The sequence below is a fragment of the Dama dama genome, chromosome 30, assembly GCF_033118175.1.
Source record: "Dama dama isolate Ldn47 chromosome 30, ASM3311817v1, whole genome shotgun sequence".
Lineage (NCBI taxonomy): Eukaryota > Metazoa > Chordata > Mammalia > Artiodactyla > Cervidae > Dama > Dama dama.
Genome location: NC_083710.1, coordinates 31,771,589 through 31,790,656, shown reverse-complemented (window position 1 = coordinate 31,790,656; position 19,068 = coordinate 31,771,589). Strand labels below are relative to the sequence as shown.

Below are 19,068 nucleotides of genomic sequence, written 5' to 3'. Positions count from 1 at the left end.
GACAATGAAAAGGAAGAGACATTTATTTTTATACTCTTAAAAAAAATAAGGGGACGCAATAGAAAAACTAAATTTAGCATGATAGATGTATGTCTGTATGTATACATATAATTAACTTTACTCTGGTCATTTTACTTTATATCAGATAGCCACTTGGGGGAAAAAAGATTTACTTTACAGCAATAACTGTTACAGTGAAATTAGATAGAAGGATCTAAACATAACCTTGTGTGGATCACAATAAACTGTGGGAAATTTTGAAAGAGATGTGTATACCAGACCACCTGACCTGCCTCTTGAGAAACCTATGTGCAGGTCAGGAAGCAACAGTTAGAACTGGACATGGAGTAACAGACTGATTCCAAATAGGAAAAGGAGTATGTCAAGGCTGTATATTGTCACCCTGCTTATTTAACATATATGCAGAGTACATCATGAGAAACGCGGGGCTGGAAGAAGCACAAGCTGGAATCAAGATTGCTGGGAGAAATATCAGTAATCTCAGATATGCAGATGACACCACCCTTATGGCAGAGAGTGAAGAGGACTAAAAACCCTCTTGATGAAAGTGAAAGAGAAGAGTGAAGAAGTTGGCTTAAAGCTCATATATTCAGAAAACTAAAATCATGGCATCCGGTCCCATCACTTCATGGGAAATAGATGGGGAAACAGTGTCGGACTTGATTTTTGGGGACTCCAAAATCACTGCAGATGGTGACTGCAGCCATGAAATGAAAAGACACTTGCTCCTTGGAAGGAAAGTTATGACCAACCTAGATAGCATATTAAAAAGCAGAGACATTACTTTGCCAACAAAGGTCCATCTAGTCAAGGCTATGGTTTTTCCAGTGGTCATGTATGGATGTGAGAGTTGGACCATGAAGAAAGCTGAGTGCCGAAAAGTTGATGCTTTTGAACTGTGGTGTTGGAGAAGACTCTTGAGAGTCCCTTGGACTGCAAGGAGATCCAACCAGTCCATCCTAAAGGAGATCAGTCCTGGGTGTTCACTGGAAGGACTGATGGCGAAGCTGCAACTCCAGTCCTTTGGCCACTTCATGCGAAGAGTTGACTCATTGGAAAAGACCCTGATGCTGGGAAAGATTGAGGGCAGGAGGAGAAGGGGATGACAGAGGATGAGATGGCTGGATGGCATCACTGACTTGATAGACATGAGTTTGAGTAAACTCCAGGAGTTGGTGGTGGACAGGGAGGCCTGGCGTGCTGTGATTCATGGGGTCGCAAAGAGTTGGACACAATTGAGCGACTGAACTGAACTGAACTGAAACATAACCTTAAAAAGAAGTAGGAGGAACCTATGTGGAGAAAACATCAAAACTGAGAAACACAGGAAAGAGAGAGGACATGCCATATTCCTTAATGGGATAAATGAATAAAAAAGATGACAGTTCGAAGTGAAGATATCATTGTAAAATTCCAGTGTGATTTTAAGTCCATGGTGAAGAATGTTGTTTAGCTGCCAAGTTGTGTCCAACTCTTTGTGACACCATGGCCTATAGCCCCCCAGGCTCCTCTGTCCATGGGATCTCCCAGGATTTCCTGTATTCCCAAGAATACTGGAGTGGGTTACCATTTCCCTCTCCAGGGGATCTTCCCAGACTAGATATGAAACCTGTGTCTTCCTGCATTAGCAGGTATATTTTACCAGAGTCACCAAGGAAGCTCAGGGGTAGTATAAGTGGATGCAAAGAAGGAGTAATGATAAAATCAGCCCAACCAAACACAAACATGCTTACTTATAATTAGTAAAATACTGTGCTTTTGTTGCATAGTATTTTACTAATACCTAGAAACGTTTCTGTTTTTGAAACATAATACAAAGTAAAGGAAGCATAATATTGTCAGTGATTTTGAAGTGATTAGATGTGTCTTGGGCAGTGGGAATAGGTAAAACAGTTTAGAACCTCAACTCACATCCTGTTCTTAAACAAGATATGATAATGTCTTAGTCTGTTCAGGCCATCACAACAATACACCACAGACTGGAACGTTTGAACAACACAAATTTTCTCATATTTCTGGAGGTTCGAATGTCCAAGATCAAAGTGTGGGCCAGTCTAGTTGCTGATGGGCTCTCTGTTCCTGGTTTGCAGATGGTTACCCTGGGTTCGATCCCTGGGTTGGGAAGACTCCCTGAAGTGGGAAATGGCAACCCGCTCCAGTATTATTCTTGCTTGGAAAATTACGTGGACAGATCAGTGTGGCGGGTTACAGTCCATGGGGTCACAATGAGTTGGACATGACTGAACACACACACACACACACCCTCTCTTCTTACTGTGTTCTTATCTAGTGGTAAGAGGACATGAGTTTGAGCAAACTTGTGGAGATGGTGAAGGACAGGGAATCCCAGCCTGCCGCTGTTCACAGGGCCGCAAAGTGTCGGACATGACTGAGCAACTGAACAACAAGCTGGTGGGGAGAGAGACAGTGAGATCTCTCTGGTGTCTCTTTTCCTAAGGACACTAATCCCATCATGATGGCCCCACCCTCATGACTTTAGAATTACCTCCCAAAGACCCCATCTCCAAAGAATATCAGAATACTTCAGCTTGTGAATTTTGTGGGGACACAGTTGAGTTCACAACGAACAGGAAATAAAATTTAAAATATACACAGAAATGTAAAATATTGTAGATTAAAACTCTAAACTCCAATAAACAGGCAAGGGGCATAATTGGGCAGTTCACAAGATAGGAAACACAAATGGCTAATTAAACATGTGAAGAATTACAAGTAACCAGATAATTTTTGTTTCCACAGATGTTTTAAGAATGTAAAGGAAAAAAAAGAATGTAAAGGAACAGACCATTTGGGAATTAACTTAGTACTACAAATATGTTTTTATATGTTTTACACACATGGTACACGTATGGAGAAAATTACAAATTCATACATACTATTCCTGGTTTCTTTGAAGAATTTCTTTATAAAGAATGTCCATCTAGGAGTTAAGGCTTAAATTCTGTGAATGTAGACTGGGATTTTATATTAAATTTGAAAGTGACTGATTTTTGTATTTTGTTGTTGTATCTGGGAAGAAGCAATGTCTTTGATTCAAAAGTATTTTCAGAATTTGTAATAAATGATGAATATGTTTAACTTTTGTATCTTTTGCAACCTCCATTTATGAAATAAAATAGTTCTTTTATGATGTGTATGCATTATGCATTACATAGTTGATATTTATGTCTTCTTATATACACTGTGTGGTAAAATCAGGATTGCTTAAATTGACTCTCAAATGCAGATCCACTGTACTCAGTGTAGTCTATTATTTAAGCATTGAATTTGGCTTTTTTCCTTTTTTTTAGTAGACCAGATGGATTTTTTTTTTCCCAAGAAAATACATTGATTTTATTACCAAAACAGTATAGACATTTGTGAAATATTTGAAAGTAAGTTGCCAATTAAAACTTGGTAGAGACAACAGATACTAATAAGAAACAACTGCAATTCTTTATAATGAGTACTGAACTATGACTCCTTTTAAGCATTGAATTTAGAATGTTCTTTTTAATGGACTAGCTCTTCATCAAAAATTTATAATCTAATCATCTGCTGATCTTGAGAGGTTTCATCTGAGGCTCTCTAGCTTGAGTAAGAATAAAAATTTACCCTCTTAACCCCAGATTAGTTTTATATTAGAAAATTGTTAATAAAAGCAAGTAGGTAGTTACGGTTCTGACATGCTTAAAACCTCTCTAGACCTTATTTAGGTACATTCTTATGACTGAAGTGGATAACAGATTTTGTTCGTTTGTTTATTCTTGAACATATATACACACACACACACACACACTAATAATGTATACTAAGTTTTATATTTGAAATCGTGGCTTTTATTCCTAGTCTGAATTGGACAAACCTAGAAACCGGAAAAAGACACCTGTAACAGATTCGGAAGAGAAATTAGGCATGGATGACCTTTCCAAGTTGGTACAAGAACAGAAACCTAAAGGCAGTCAGCGTGGACGAAAGAGAGGCCACACGGCTTCAGAGTCAGACGAACAGCAGTGGCCTGAGGAAAAGAGGCTCAAAGAAGATATACTGGAAAATGAGGATGAACAGAACAGTCCGCCAAAAAAAGGTAAACGAGGCCGACCACCAAAACCTCTTGGTGGGGGTACGCCCAAAGAAGAGCCAACGATGAAAACATCCAAAAAAGGAAGCAAAAAAAAATCTGGACCTTCAACAGCAGAAGACGATGACGAAGAAGAAAGACAAAGTGGAAACACAGAGCAGAAGTCAAAAAGTAAACAGCACCGGACTTCAAGGAGAGCACAGCAGAGGTAAGTGTGTGCAACTCTGAACTGCATTCATTCAGTTACTGTACTGTAAATCATAACTTGATGCTGTCTGCATCTGGGTCTTCCCCAAAGCAGAGCAGAGTCTCCTGAAACTAGTGCAGTTGAATCCACACAGTCCATACCACAGAAAGGACGAGGAAGACCATCAAAAACGCCATCACCATCACAACCCCCCAAAAATGTGTAAGTTGTAAATAATATTAAGTTTCAAACCAGTTTCAAATTATTTTGCAAGAGTTCATAAATTTTTAAGTATAGCAATACATCGTGAAAGTGTTAGTTGCTCAGTTGTGTCCAACTCTTAGTGACCCCCTGGACTGTAGCCCACCAGGCTCCCTTATCCATTCTCCAGGGAAGAATTCTCCAGGCAAGAATACTGGAGTGTGTTGCCATTCCCTTTTCCAGATCTTCCTGACCCAAGAATTGAACCAGATCTCCTGCACTGCAGGCAGATTCTTTACTGTCTGAGCCACCCATATATTTAGCCCATTATACTAGGTAAGATAAAATTTTTGTAAACTTACCTATGTGATTGATAACCCAATCATCCTTTGGCGACATTTGTACATTTTTATAGGTTTTAGACAAATGGTTATAAACGAATACCAAATAGTTTATTATTTCCAGTATACACTTTATGGTACCTAAAGAGACGATGGCGTATCTTTAAAAAATCACAGCATAGATCACATTTTCTTGTTATTCCACATTACAGGTTTTCCATCTTTCCTCAGCAGCTTTAAAAAAATAGCTTATACACTTTTGCTTTCCTTCTTTGATCAATGTAGGAAAGTAACAGGCATCATTTTTCCTAAGTACATTAGTGGAAATTATCCCATAGTGATGTCAAGCTTTTGATGTCTTGATATTGTTTGTTTTCTAATCAAATTAATACGTCTATATCTACATATAGATAGTTTTGGATGTTCACACAAGTACATGTTTATAGGAGAGTTACAGTAACAAATCTGTGTCCGAAATTATTAGAGTGGCAGGGGCATCAATGTTGTAATTTGTAAATTTGGCACTTTTTTTCTCATTTAAAGAAAAAACAGAGTAGCATGTTGTCTGTTAGAAACTTTGCAGTTTTTCTGAAAGTAATCCCATACTTCAGTGGCTTGACTTTTCAGAGTTGCCAGCACACCTTGGTTAAACACTCAGTTCATAGTTTTTCCTGTTCCTATGTATTCCATAGGAAAAGTTACCAAGTGTCTAGTCATTACTTCCCGCCTTTTTCCATTTAATTTTTCCTTCATGTAAAAAGTAAAGATAAGTACATTTTTGCTGCAGTTTTGTAAGTGTGTTTGTATTCAACCATGGAAAATCACTGTTTTTAAAAAAAAATTCCTAAGATAGCTTAAATTTCGATGATTAATTTTATAACAAAATAACAGGGTAAATATTGTTCATGCTTGTAACTTTAATTTGTTTATATTTGGGCATCATAAAATTAAGGGCTTATATGATTATCATGTTATCTTGTAAAATTACACAAGTCCTTCTCATGGGAGTATTTGAAGCAAGTATTTTCTGTTAAAAAAATCAACACAGAAAAGGAGTCTATGTCCTGTCTTAACAGCCTAACTTCTTTTTTACTGGAAAGCCCCTCTTTAGAGGTAGTGTGATCACATATGTTACGATTTGCTTGTTTTCTTGTTCTGATCTCAGTGGAATTGAGCAAGATTGTATTATTTTCCCTGTATTTTCTTCTGTTAATTGTGAAAAATTGAATCAGGTAAGTAAATTTGAGTAAATTGGTTTGAGTACAGATTAAACAGTATGTATGTTCAACTGCTTATTGAAATGATTAGAAAATTCTAAATTAAAAATTAAATACTGACAGATATATACATTTAATTAAACGGTGGTATCTGTTACATATTTTTGAGTGTCTTCTATGTATCAGAGAGTACTACGTGCTAAGGAATATAGTGACAGAAGACAGACATCCTTATAGTACTTACCATCTAAACAGGCATGTAGTTATTAAATATTCACACATGAATGTGGAATAGTAAGTTGTGAAATGTACTTTGGAGGACAAAGTTAGGGTGCTGTAAGAGAGTGTAATGAGAGGGCTGGGGAAGTTTTCTCTTTGGAAAGTTGATACTTGAGAAAAAATTGATTCCTCAAGTTGATTCCTTGAGAACAATAGGAGTTAGACTTCTAGATGGTAGGGAGAGGAACATTTCAGGTGGAGGGAACCCTGTTTTGGAAGGTTCTGAAGTGGGAATCTTGACAAATTCAGAGAGCCGAAGGAAGGCAAAGTTTTTGCTGTATTGCAGTTTCAGGGAATTGGGGGTGTAGAAAGAGATGAGAACTGACAAGTAGGCAAGGCCAGTCTAAAGGTCCTTATGTACTTATCAAGGAGGTTAATGCAGTTACTCTGAGTACAGTAGGGGCCTCTCTCAGGGGCGTGACATCAGCTGTTTTACATTTTTAAAAGATTACTTGTAGAGAGGCAAAAGATGAGAATGATTTAGAAATATGTACGATGTAACAGTGAAGATGGAGAGAAGTGAATGGATTTGAGATTTCTTTACAAGTAGAATCTTTGGGTCAGATAAAGAATTGCACACTATTAAGGAAGACTCTAAATTTTCTGGTTTGAGCAACTCAGTAGACATAGATGCCTTTTATAGACTTGGGGAAGATAAAAGGAAGAATAGACTTTGGGTTATATTTTAAAATCCTTTATGGTGTTGGTTTCAGTCACCTTAACTTTTGTTATTTGGTGGATCTTTTTATATGTAACAATCTAGGGTTAAGTACTGGTTTAGGGTTTAGAATGTAAGAAAAATATTTCTTGGCTTACACGGTAATTGAGGGTAAAAATGATAATAAAGGAAAGTCTATGAAGTATTTAAAGCATTTCCTCTTATGAAGTAAAGTAGAAAGTGAAAGTTGCTCATTCGTGTCCGACCCTTCGTGACCTCATGGACTGTATACAGTCTGTGGAATTCTCCAGGCCAGAATACTGGAGGGGTAGCCGTTTCCTTCTCCAGGGTATCTTCCCAACTCAGGGATCAAACCCAGGTCTCCTGCATTCAGGCAGATTGTTTACCATCTGAGCCACCAGGGAAGATCAAGAATTCTGGAGTGGGTAGGCTATCCCTTCTCCAGGGGATCTTCCCAACCCAGGAATCAAACCCCGGAGTCTCCTGCATTGCAGGCAGATTCTTTACCAGCTGAGCAGTATACCAGAGAAGCCCTCTTATGAAGTAAACTACCACTTAATAATCACAATGTTCATTTTATTTTACCTGTGTTTTACTCTAGCCGTGTAGGACGCTCTAAACAAGCAGCTACTAAAGAAAATGACTCAAGTGAAGAAATAGATGTGTTTCAGGGTAGCTCTCCTGTCAATGATGAAAATCCACAGGAAGAAACAGAGGAAGAGGAAGTCTCTACAGTAAATGTATGTGTTTTTTAAAGTGCCATGTGTGTTAGTATGGAATGTATTCAATAGAATTAGAGTTGATAAGTGGTCAGATTCTTTTAGCACTTGCTGTTACTTAATAATTCTGAATATTTATATATATATATGTATTTTCATTTGTTTGAAGTGTTAGTTCATCTGTCAGCTTAGATTGTGGAGAAAATATCATTTATGAAAACCTGAAACCAAGTGAGAGTAATAGACGCAGCCTAGTGACAGTGTAAATGTCTAGTGTAGAGCTGAATACAGAGAGGAGCAAGTGATGGTCTCGGGACACCATCGCATGCATTTATGTTTTCTGTTATATATACTCTTGGTAATATTTCGTATAAGTTTTTTGTTTGAGTTTCTCAGTAGCAACTAGAAGTTAGTCAGTCATGTAGAATAAAGTCATGTCTTCAAATAAAATTAGCGTTTGGAATTCATAAAAATTGGCAATAGACCTTTCTTTCACAAAAGTAGGAATGTGATGCCTTGTGAGATACTTTTTAAAATAATGAATGACTTTGCCTGTCACATCTCTGATTTTTCTCTTTGGAAGAAATATAATTGATGCATCTAAGTAAGAGCTGTGTATTGCTAATATTCATGCTGAATCTGTGGATCAGCTCAGCTAGTTTCAGTTATTTTGTTTGAGAAACGTGTGTCCTGTGATCCAGCCCCAGAGTTGACCCTTGCCTCTGTCTTATTTAATATAATCAGCACCTCTGTCTGCATCAGGATTCATTTATCTGAACTAGTTGAAGACCAGAGGAAAAAAATATGTTGAATTATGGTCTCAAACTAGTTTGGCTTGTAAAGGGTTTTTATGGGGGGAAGGTATAAAAATAAGGCTGAAAAGTACATAGTAACTGATGGATTCATTAAAAGAAAACTAAACTATAAGTTAATTACATTAAAATCCTGTTCTATTTGTGTTCCTCTTGTTAATACTGAACTTATTTTATCTGAAATTTTATGTTTTCATTAGTACTTCCCACATTTTTTATGTTTTTGATAGTTGTTATGATCCAAACTCAATAGGTAATTTCTGAGAAAGGTAGCTATAAGCCTAAATTCATAAATATCAGACACATACTTTACTGCAGACACATAAATAACAAAGTGATATTTGTCATTGTTTTTTGCTGTTGACATTGACTTCTATTCATTTCTCTTTAAAATTATTAAAGAGAAAAGTAAAATATTTTCTCTTTTGCTAATCCTGGGAAAGACTGTATATGAGCATTCATGTATGTGATGCTAAGGCAGAAAGTTAATGTAGGAGAAAGATTTTAAGGAAGGACTATCAGGAACATGTTAAGAAGAATAATTGGTTATAAAACAATGGTAATTACACCTGTTGATGTTTCTTTCAAGGTGCGGCGGCGAGGTTCTAAAAGAGAAAGGCGATGAACAGATGCCGTTAATAACTTTCTGTGTGAGAGCTTTGGAAAAAAAGTGGTTGTCAAGCTTCAGGCTGAGGAAAGCCTTTGATGCACAATATGGGACTGCTGAAGAGTGGACAGTTGGACCTTACTCTGATGACCTCATGTGTCTGTGGTCACACGCTTTAGCCATGCGCATGGTGACAGCATTGACTATGGAGTCTTGTGGAAGAGTCTAATGTGCGATGGCTATGTAGACATAAACTAAAGAAGAAACTTGTAAATATATTTTTTCTTTTTTTTTTTTTATGATGTTTCTGACTTCTAAAGTGCTTGTATAGCTTTTATCTGCGGCTTTAAACTGACAGTGCCCAACTGTTTATTGGATCTATTGATTTGAAAAGAGTTTGTTAGGATAGATCTTAAGCAGCAGTCTGTCAGTGTTTGTATTCTCTGCAATTTTACTGTGAAAAAAATTTTTTTTCAACGAATGGTGTCATTTTCTTGATGTCACTGTTTGTTGGAGAGTTGAAATGCTCTCTTTCCCGTGCGTCTCTTAGCTGGTGTTTACTCCCAGGCATCCTTAATCTGCAGAGGTGCTAAGTGGTCTGCCATCACACCTGAATCATGCCTCTGATGGGAGGACGCCACACAAATGGTGAAACAGTCCTGAAGTTGTTTGATTATTTACACCTCAGTATTGGTCCCAGAATCTTCTGGCCTTTCATGGCAATGAAAATTTTAAAAAGAGAGAGATTTAAAATATTTTAATTTTAAAGAGTGTGTTATTAAAATAATGTACTGAATTCTTTATCCCGTTTTATCATCCCTTTTCAGTTTTTATTAATCTACTGTATCAATAAAATTCTGTAATTTGAATTAGTTTCTGATAGTCTAGAATGTTATTGTGTATAGATACTTCCTCTTGAACATTATGTTCAGAAAATGCAAATTATTACACTATAATATAAAATCTGATATATACACATTAGAAATGTTTCAGTTCTCCATAACAGTGTAAAATTAATCAGAAAGAAAAAAATTTTATTGATGCAGTGTGTCTTTATAAAGCTGTTCTTGAAAGCAAGTGTTTTGTATTTTATAGTGAGTTGCATGTTTATGAAAAAAAATTGCTGAAAATGGGATGTGCTCTTTTCTGTAAATTCATATTTAGCCATAGTATATGATAGATTGCCCCATAACATAGTTTTTCATCAAGAGTTTATTATTGTACTTTATTTTGGAGCCAAAAATTGTTTTTTGGGGGGAGGGGCAGGGTGGGAGTGATATATCCAACTATATGAGCTACTGTAGGTACCACAGTCTTATGAACTTTGAATGAAATTCCACTTGTCCAGATTGAGAGAAGTGGAAATTTATTTGGATTTAGAGCATATCTTTCTTCTTTTCTTTGTTGTAATCTACAAAATATAGAAACAAAGGCAGTATCCTTTATACAGTTTTATGAACTGTATTTTCAACCAAAACATATAGGGTATGATTTAATGCTTACCTAAATTCATTTTGGTATTTCAGGTGCTGTTCTTTCATTTTTTCATGGTTCCATCAGAAAAGAAAATCGTATTCTAACTTATTTATCACAGTGAATAATGGAGCATTTTCATTTAAATATACCATTATGTTTAAGGTATATTTCCAAGATTGGTTATAATAGATGGGGGATATAATAAAGAAACTACTATTTTGGAAAATGACGTTTACTATTTTCCAGTGTATACTCACAATTGACATGATTATTTTTCTTTTAAAAATTTCTTCATGTTTATGAAAGGGCCTTTTATTTAAAAAAAAAAGTTTTGAATTGTGTCTTAATCTCTCAATATTTAACTATTCTTCATTTACAACAGTACTGACACCAGTGACAATGGGAGGCTGCTATATATCAAGGCATCTAATGTTGGACCAACATACAGCTGGTTTTTAAACGTGTCATTAGCTCAATTCTCCCAAACACGCTATTTCTATTTCAGCAGTACAAAGGCATGTTTTTAAATCTATAAAATAAAGAATAAGGGATAGCTTTGTATTTTTGTCTTTGACTAAATTGCACCAGAAATGTTTATGGAAGTATATCTTTAAGACCATTTTATAAAACATAATGAAAAAATGATTGTGGAGGATTTTTATTTGCATGATCAGAGTTAACCAAATTTCATTGCACATTTAATTCTGTACATTAGTTCACACAAAATGCTCATTGTAGATTTTGTTCAATGCCAGTGAGTCTGTGATTTTATAACTTGTCTGTTCACTTTTTGGGAGGATTACAATGTAAATTTTCCATTTTTCTGTAGAAAAATAGGTGCAATAATGATCAAAGTTTTGATGTCCTGAGTCATCTTAGGGGATTATCTTATTATTATGTTTAAACTTAACATTTCATGTACTAACATTTGGAGAGCCACATACTATAACTAAAGTAAAATTAAGTATGTGTAAAACATGAATTGCTAACAGTGGTTAGCAAACTCTTCAGTGATAATGTTCATTTTGAAAATATGTACTGTGTAAAATTAAGAAAATATTTAACTCACTGTAACAAGTTCCACTATGAAAATCTTACGATTCTTCAGTGAGGTTATCTTGCTGCACTGTGTAGCAAATCCATTTAATCTACATTATAATAAAATTTCTTGCTGCAGTGCAACAGGAAGCTTTTTCAGTGATCTCCACTGTATATGTAAATTACAAATGTGGCTGTAAAACTTGTTCCAGGAATTAAAGGTTAAATGACTTTCTGTATTTTCTTACAACTTGTTAAGTTTGATTTTTAAGATTTCCTTTTGCCCACTTAATGAATGTCAGGAATTTAAGAATTTGTTTATTTAGGCATATGTCCCCTACCATATAGTATTATGTCACCACAATGAACAATTGGTATTTAGGTAGATAACCAATTTTCAGACACATTTTTGAATTTTCTGTGAAGTTGAATAAACATGAAAGCTAATATATAATTGTATTATTTTATTTATGTGAATCTATATACATATATATTTAAATATTTACTAAGTGGAGGAGGTCATATTTTAATGATTTTTACTTTTGGAGCCTTTGGTTCATGAAGAGAAAAGTGTATTTCCTAGTAACATTTTTCAAACTTTTTGTTTGAACTCATGCAAAATCTTGGCCGACAGAGATTTACTAAGTATTATTTAAATGATTGCATAACTGAAGAAAAGAAATATATCAACTTCAAACGTAAGCACTAAGAAATGTAGTGGCAGTTTTGTTAATGTGTTCAGCAAATATTTATAGAGTTCTATATATAAATTATAGAATTTATATAATGTGCTAGGCTGGTTACAGAGGACAAGTGTGATCAGGATAGTAAGTCTCTGCCCTTGCGGAACTCACGTCCTCCACAAAGAGGTGGGGGAATAAGGAGAACAACAAGCAGTATTTAATATCATATCATATGGTGGAAAATGTGGAGATTAGAAAAGGACAAATTGGATAGAGAGTAGAAATGATTGGAGGAGAAGCTGTTCTATACAGTTGGAAGCTATGTTATTCAGTAAAATTTAGGATTGTTACATTTTTATGATGAAGTTGACACTTTTATAATTATAAAATGTCACTTGTTGTCTGTATGAATACATCATGCTGGCTTTGATAATCGAAACAGCCATACCAGTTTTGTTGTAACTATTCTTTGCATGACAGAACTTCTTCTGTCCTGTTATTTTCAACCTGTTTGTGTCCTTATGTTGAAAAGCGTGTGTTATGTAAACATTTTATCCTTTGGTCTTGTTCTTTTATCCAATCTTAGAATCTTTGTTTTTTAATTAGAGGGTTTAGGCTATTTATTTTTGGTTTAATCACTGATACGCTAGCTTTTCTGGTATTTTCTTTTTTCCCATTTTTTTCTTTGTTCCTTTATGTTCTCCTTTTCCTACCTTCTTTTGGCTCAGTAAAGTACTTCTTGCTGTATTCTCTCTTTTACTAGCTTTTTAGTTACACCTGATTGTGTTGTTGTCTCAGTGGTTAGCCTGCAGGTTACAGTATCTGTATTGTACTTATTATAGTCTACCCTGTATTAATGTTTTTACAACCTTACGAACAATGCAAGAAGTTGAAAACAGTTCAACTTCATTTGCTGCGCCTCTACTCTTTGTTCTGTATTTTTTAATATATTTTTTGGTTTTAAATGTCAGAATATCAATGCTTTCAATAATCAGTGTTCTTGTTTATCCATAATTTTCTCTTTGGTTTTTTTTGGGGGGGGGGGAGGATAGTTCTGTGCTTCTATCTTATTTCATTTTCCTTCAGCCTGAAGAACTTTTTAGTATTGCTTATGGTGCTGGTCTGGGGCAGTTAATTCATTCAGTGTTTTTTTTGTTTGTTTGAAAGGTCTTAATCACACCTTCATTATTGAAGGGTATTTTCCTTGGATGTGGAATTCCCAGATGGGCAGTTTTATTTCACAGCTTAAAAGTTAGCATTCTCTTGTCCTCTCATTTCTGTATTTTTTTGTTGTGAAGTCAGCTTAAAACCCTTTTGCTCTTTGTAGGTAACGTGTCTTTTCTGGTTGCTTTTAGAATTTTCTCTTTGTGGTTTTAGCAGTTTAACCATGCTGAGTGGTTTTCATTTTATTTGTCATGCTTGGCGTTTCCTGAGCTTTTGAAGCTGTGGATTGATGTGTTCCATCAGTTTTGAAAGATTACTCTCACAAATTACTTCTACTCTATTATCACTCCTCTCTTTCTGACACTCCAGTTATAAATACGGCTTCCCTGATAACTCAGTTGGTAAAGAATCCACCTGCAATGCGGGAGACCTGGGTTCAATCCCTGGGTTGGAAAGATCTCCTGGAGAAGGGAAAGGCTACCCACTCCAGTATTCTGGCCTGGAGAATTCCATGGACTTATAGTCCATGGGGTCGCAAAGAGTTGGGCATGACTGGACTACTTTTCACTTCACTTTCACTTTCCCTATTCTTTCTACTTGTTTTTCTCTCTGTGCTTCACTGTTTTGAATATTTTCTATTAACCCATCTTCAGATTTATCAAGCCTGTCTTCTGCCCCATCCAGTCTCTTGTGTAACCCACCCAATTAGTTGGTTTTAAACATTATACTTTTTAGCTTTAGAATGTCCAGTTATATTTTATAGATTTCATTTCTCTGTTGAATGTCTCTTTTTATGCTTTTCTCTCATTTATAAAAATATGCAACTGGCAGAGATTGGAATTACATAACTAACTCTTCATCATCTGTGGACCTGATATTATTGCCTAATTCTTTTTTTCTTCATTATCAGTCACATTTTTTCTGGTCACATTCCTTTCTCTCACCTTACAGGGCTTTTAATTTTTTTCTCTGTTGCAGGAAAATGTGCATAAAAGAACTGAAGGATTGAAGTTAATGTGATTCCACCCCACCCCCCCCACCCCCCACCCCCACCCCTAGGAGAGAATTTGCTTTGTTTTCTGTTAGGCATCGATTACCTCAATCCATGGAATTGGGCTTGGGTTGCAGCTTACGTTAGACTCAAACTTGTTTCAAAAGTCTTGGGACATGTGTTATGTGAAAGCACAGCAAGACTACGATTTCATTCAGCTTTTCCCTCCAGCCCAGACTCTCAAGAGGAGGGCAGTTTTACAAAGGATCATCAAAGAAGGTTCTCTGAGAAGGTGACATCTGATTGTGGACTTCGATGAAGTGAGGGAATCAAACCAAACCATGTGAGGGGAAAAAAGAGTATTACGGGCAGAGGGAAGAGTTAAGTACAAAAAGTCTGTAGGGAAGAATGAGCGCATTAGGGATTTCAAGAAGGCTGCGTTTCTGAAGTGAAAGTGACCTATGGATAAAAGGGCTGGAAGGAAATTCAGAAGCCAGCAAAGAGCTAGACCATACATGTGTGCTCTTGGGAGTTTTGTTCAGAGTTTGATGGGAATCCATTGTCTTTGATGAGTAGGAGAATGGCAAGATCTGGATCTGCTTTTATTTCTTATTTTTTAATTAAAAATAAGATGTTGGACTGAACATGTCTAAAACTGAAAGCATAACCTTTCCTTCTGGGATCTAGTCATCTTCATACATCTGAAAGTAGATGTTACCAGCATTCAGCTAGTAACACAAATCAGAAACCTAGAAATTGCCTCCCTCCTACTCCTCATCCTTATGCTTATATTCTCATCTGTCATTAAGTCCTGTTGATTTTCCTTTCTGATTGCTCCTGGAATTTTTCTACTTTAAGTTCTCATGTCTTTGCCTCCAAACTTGTCTGTCACATTTGCTCTTGCCTGACCTCAAATTGATTTTCACAGTGTAGCCAGACTATCGTGAAATAGAGTGATCCTCCCAAATGTAGCAGCAACAACAAATCCTGCAGTATAAACCCTGCAACCCCTTCACACTCCACCATTGCCTTTAGGATAATGCGCCCTACACAGCTTTGCATCTTTGGTCACTCCTGTACTTTTCTTAGTCTGTGTCAGCCATACTCTTCCCTTAAACCTAGTTGCCAGAGGTACAAGCTATTAGGGTGCATATAAAGGGATATGGATATTCAAAAGATAAAGTATAGTCTATTCTTTGTACCTGGAGCCCTCTTCCTTTTTCTGCTGCATCTAGTTGTCTCATACTCAAACAACAAGTAAGAATTTTCCCCGAGGAAGCCGTTGTAGGTTTCTGTGATGAGGACAAACCCTACTATTGTATGCCGTCTTAGTTTACTTCTTTATAGAGCCTCTTAGCCCAGTTGGTATTTGGATCATCTTACTGCCTCCAACATTGTAAGTTACATGAAGACAGATGGGGTTTCTGTTCACTAGTTTTATCTCCAGCACACAGCACAGTGCCTTGTACTTAGCAGTCAAGAACACTCGTTGAATAAATCTAAATTTACCTTATTAAAATATAGATAAATAACATGACAAATTATTCTATTTAAGATAAAGTCAGATAATTTACTGTGCCAGATCACCTTACTAAAGGCTTTCCATGTACTATTTCACATAGCCCTCCCTCACTGTAGCTCAGTGTGGTAGTGGATGGTATGCCCCTTAACAGATGAGGGAACTTGAGGGTCAAAGAGTGGTTTATTCAAGATTCCTCATCTTGGAAGTGATGCCAGAGGGGTTGGTCACATATGTTTTACTCCAGAGGTGTGCTGTTTTTCTGCTATCTCAGATATTAATCATCAAACCAATTGATGGAATAAATGTTAATATAAGTCTTAAAGAAGTTGTAATATAGTTCCCAAATTATGTTGGAATTTCCCAGTCAAGGTGATAACAATACTGGGCCACATTTTATTGGATACCCTATTACTACATCTCCTATTGTGAGAAATGTATATTCTTAGCATTTTACAAAGCAACCTGCTGCTGCTAAGTTGCTTCAGTTGTGTCCAACTCTGTGTGACCCCATAGACGGCAGCCCACCAGGCTCCCCCATCCCTGGGATTCTCTAGGCAGAACACTGGAGTGGGTTGCCATTTCCTTCTTCAGTGCATGAAAGTGAAAAGTGAAAGTGAAGTCGCTCAGTCGTGTCCGACTCTCAGCGACCCCATGGACTGCAGCCTGCCAGGCTCCTCCATCCATGGGATTTTCCAGGCAAGAGGACTGGAGTGGGGTGCCATTGCCTCACAAAGCAACCTAGACGTGCCCAAAGGTCACAGGGTAGAGCCAGTCAGAGTTGATGGTTTGAAGTGATCCTTATGCTGCTCATTTGGACTAGAATTCAAATATTAATAACTTACTGAAACCAATACTGCTTTCTTTTTACTGAAAGCATATACAGTGTTTCAGACTGAGATCCTAGAAGGTGATGGATTAAAAATGTAAGTTTTATTTACGTGACAATTTCCATTCTTGAATAGACGGGTTTAACTGAGTTCACTAGGTTGTCTTCTGCACCCCCTGGGGGCCTGTAGGTATTAAATAAAAATCCTGGAGAGGAGGAGATAGTGTTCACTCCTTACAGATGATATGTGAATGTTTGGAGGGTGCTGCATACTATAAGTGTTCATTTGGGAAATGAGATCAACTTGGCTCAAGGGAGCTTTCTGAGTTGTATTTGGGTAGTGGGGAGATAACCTGTGCAAAAGTAGCTTGGGAGAACACGGTGGGGGGCTTTAAATTACAAAGCCAGTTCAGGGAGCTGCCCATGACTTTTTAGAGCAAAAGAAGCTAGGAAACTATTAATGTTAGGACTTTTAATGCAACAGCTTTAGAAGGGTGTGTAATACAGTTCAACCGGCTATAAATAGGGAGTCCAATTAGTTAGCTCTAAGATTAGCTTAGTAGTTTGCTCTGAAGAAGCAATTACCTTGTCATTAAGCCTCAGACTGTTCATAATTAGTAATTGTTAGTCTTGAGTTCTGTAGTTTCATTAGTCAGATAAAGACAGTGTTCACAGTAACTAACAGCCAGTTTAACATCTTTTTTGATTTGAAAGCTTAACACATGTACTTCCTAAATATTTTACCATAGAAAGGAGGTGGAAACAATACACATTCAGGACAAAATGTGAAAATTACCCTTCATCTGATCAGGATTTCAGTTACACTTCCTCACGCATACCTGTATATCTTTTGTTTTTATGTAAGTGGGACCATGCTATGCCCTTCTACAATTTTTTCCTCTACTTACAAAGCCATCAGCACATACGGGTTTATTGCACACTTTTAACAGCTGCGTAAGATTCATTGTGTAGTTATGCCATGATTTATTTAATCAGTGTTCTACTGATGGGCATTTGAGTTATTTACATTTTTCACTGTTACAAGTGAGGCAGTAAATGATCTTTCCTGCATGTCTTTGTGCTGAAATGCCCGATTTCCTGTAAGAAATAGATTCCTGCGTAGAGGATTGTGAAATTTTAAGTTTTGCCAAATTGCTTTCCCCAAAGTCTACCAGTTAATACTGGTTTTAACTTCTGTCAGCTGATAAAACTTACTTTGTTTTCATTTGCATTTCTCCAGTTACAAATGAAAGACCATTGTCACATATGTTTTCTTTTTGATTGGCTCTTTCTAGTCCATGAACTACTTGTTCCTATTTGCCTGTTTTTCTATTTAACTGTGTCTTTTTATCATTGATGTTACTCATCTCTGGGCAAAAAGGGAGGAGGTAGGGATGGGTTATGGACTTTAGTTACACCGAGTTACATTTTGTTATAAAAAGTACCATGGGTTTTGCCTAGCATATGTAATAAAGTGAGTTTACTTTTTATTCCATGAGCTCTGTATATATTCTCACATTATTCACTTGCTTGTTAAATCTGTGGAAGTTACCTTCTGGTGACCCACTTATCTTCTTAAGCTTTTTTTTTTTTTTTTAAATTGTTATCACACAGGTTGTGGGATCTTAGTTCCCTGACAGGGGATTCAATCCAGGCCATGGTTGTGAAAGCATTTGAATCCTAACCACTGGACTGCCAGGGAATCCCCAATTGATGTGTTCTGTCGTAATTTCTGTAATACTATGGGAGTTTTTCCTCTTCGTGAGCTCAAATCTGTCAGTATTTTTCACTGTGGCCTCGGAGTTTTGTGCTTACTACAAGATTTTTAAAATACTTTCCTGTTTTCTAATACATATCCTTTTTTTTAAAAAACATGTAAATGATTTACATTTACTCCATCTGGGGACTGCTTTTGTATATTGTGTGTGATTGTGTTCTAACTTTATTTTCTCCTAAGTGTGTGGTTGCTTTTCTTAATACAGTCTATTGCATAATTTCTTTTATCTCCACCGGTTTGAAATGCCACAGCTATCATGAACTAAATATTTTTGCCTACCTGCATATGATTTTGGACTCATGTGTCACTGATTTCTTTGTCTTTGCCTATAACCAACATATAATGTAGTTATTATACCCATATGATAAGGTTTTATATTTAATCTGAGACATTTCCCTAAAAATGTAATTTTAACAGTGTCTTATTTGTTCTTGGCTATTGTGGTTA

General features: G+C 36.4%; 1 protein-coding gene across 6 annotated transcripts in view; it reads left to right on the top strand.

Annotated features, from left to right (window-relative positions):
* Positions 1–10,013, top strand: part of PDS5B (PDS5 cohesin associated factor B) — a 170,391-nt gene extending 160,378 nt beyond the window's left edge. For 2 of the 6 annotated variants that reach the window (XM_061133534.1, XM_061133532.1), the window contains exons 32-35: positions 3,871–4,310; positions 4,404–4,511; positions 7,608–7,746; positions 9,127–10,013. In XM_061133534.1, the coding sequence (XP_060989517.1) occupies positions 3,871–4,310; positions 4,404–4,511; positions 7,608–7,746; positions 9,127–9,162 (723 nt within the window). In that variant the 3' untranslated portion in view covers positions 9,163–10,013. Of the gene's footprint in view, positions 1–2,781; positions 3,053–3,870; positions 4,311–4,400; positions 4,512–7,607; positions 7,747–9,126 lie in introns of those variants that run through there. The other 4 variants (XM_061133533.1, XM_061133531.1, XM_061133535.1 and 1 more) reach the window with 3 other exon arrangements.
* Positions 10,014–19,068: the final 9,055 nt, after the last annotated feature.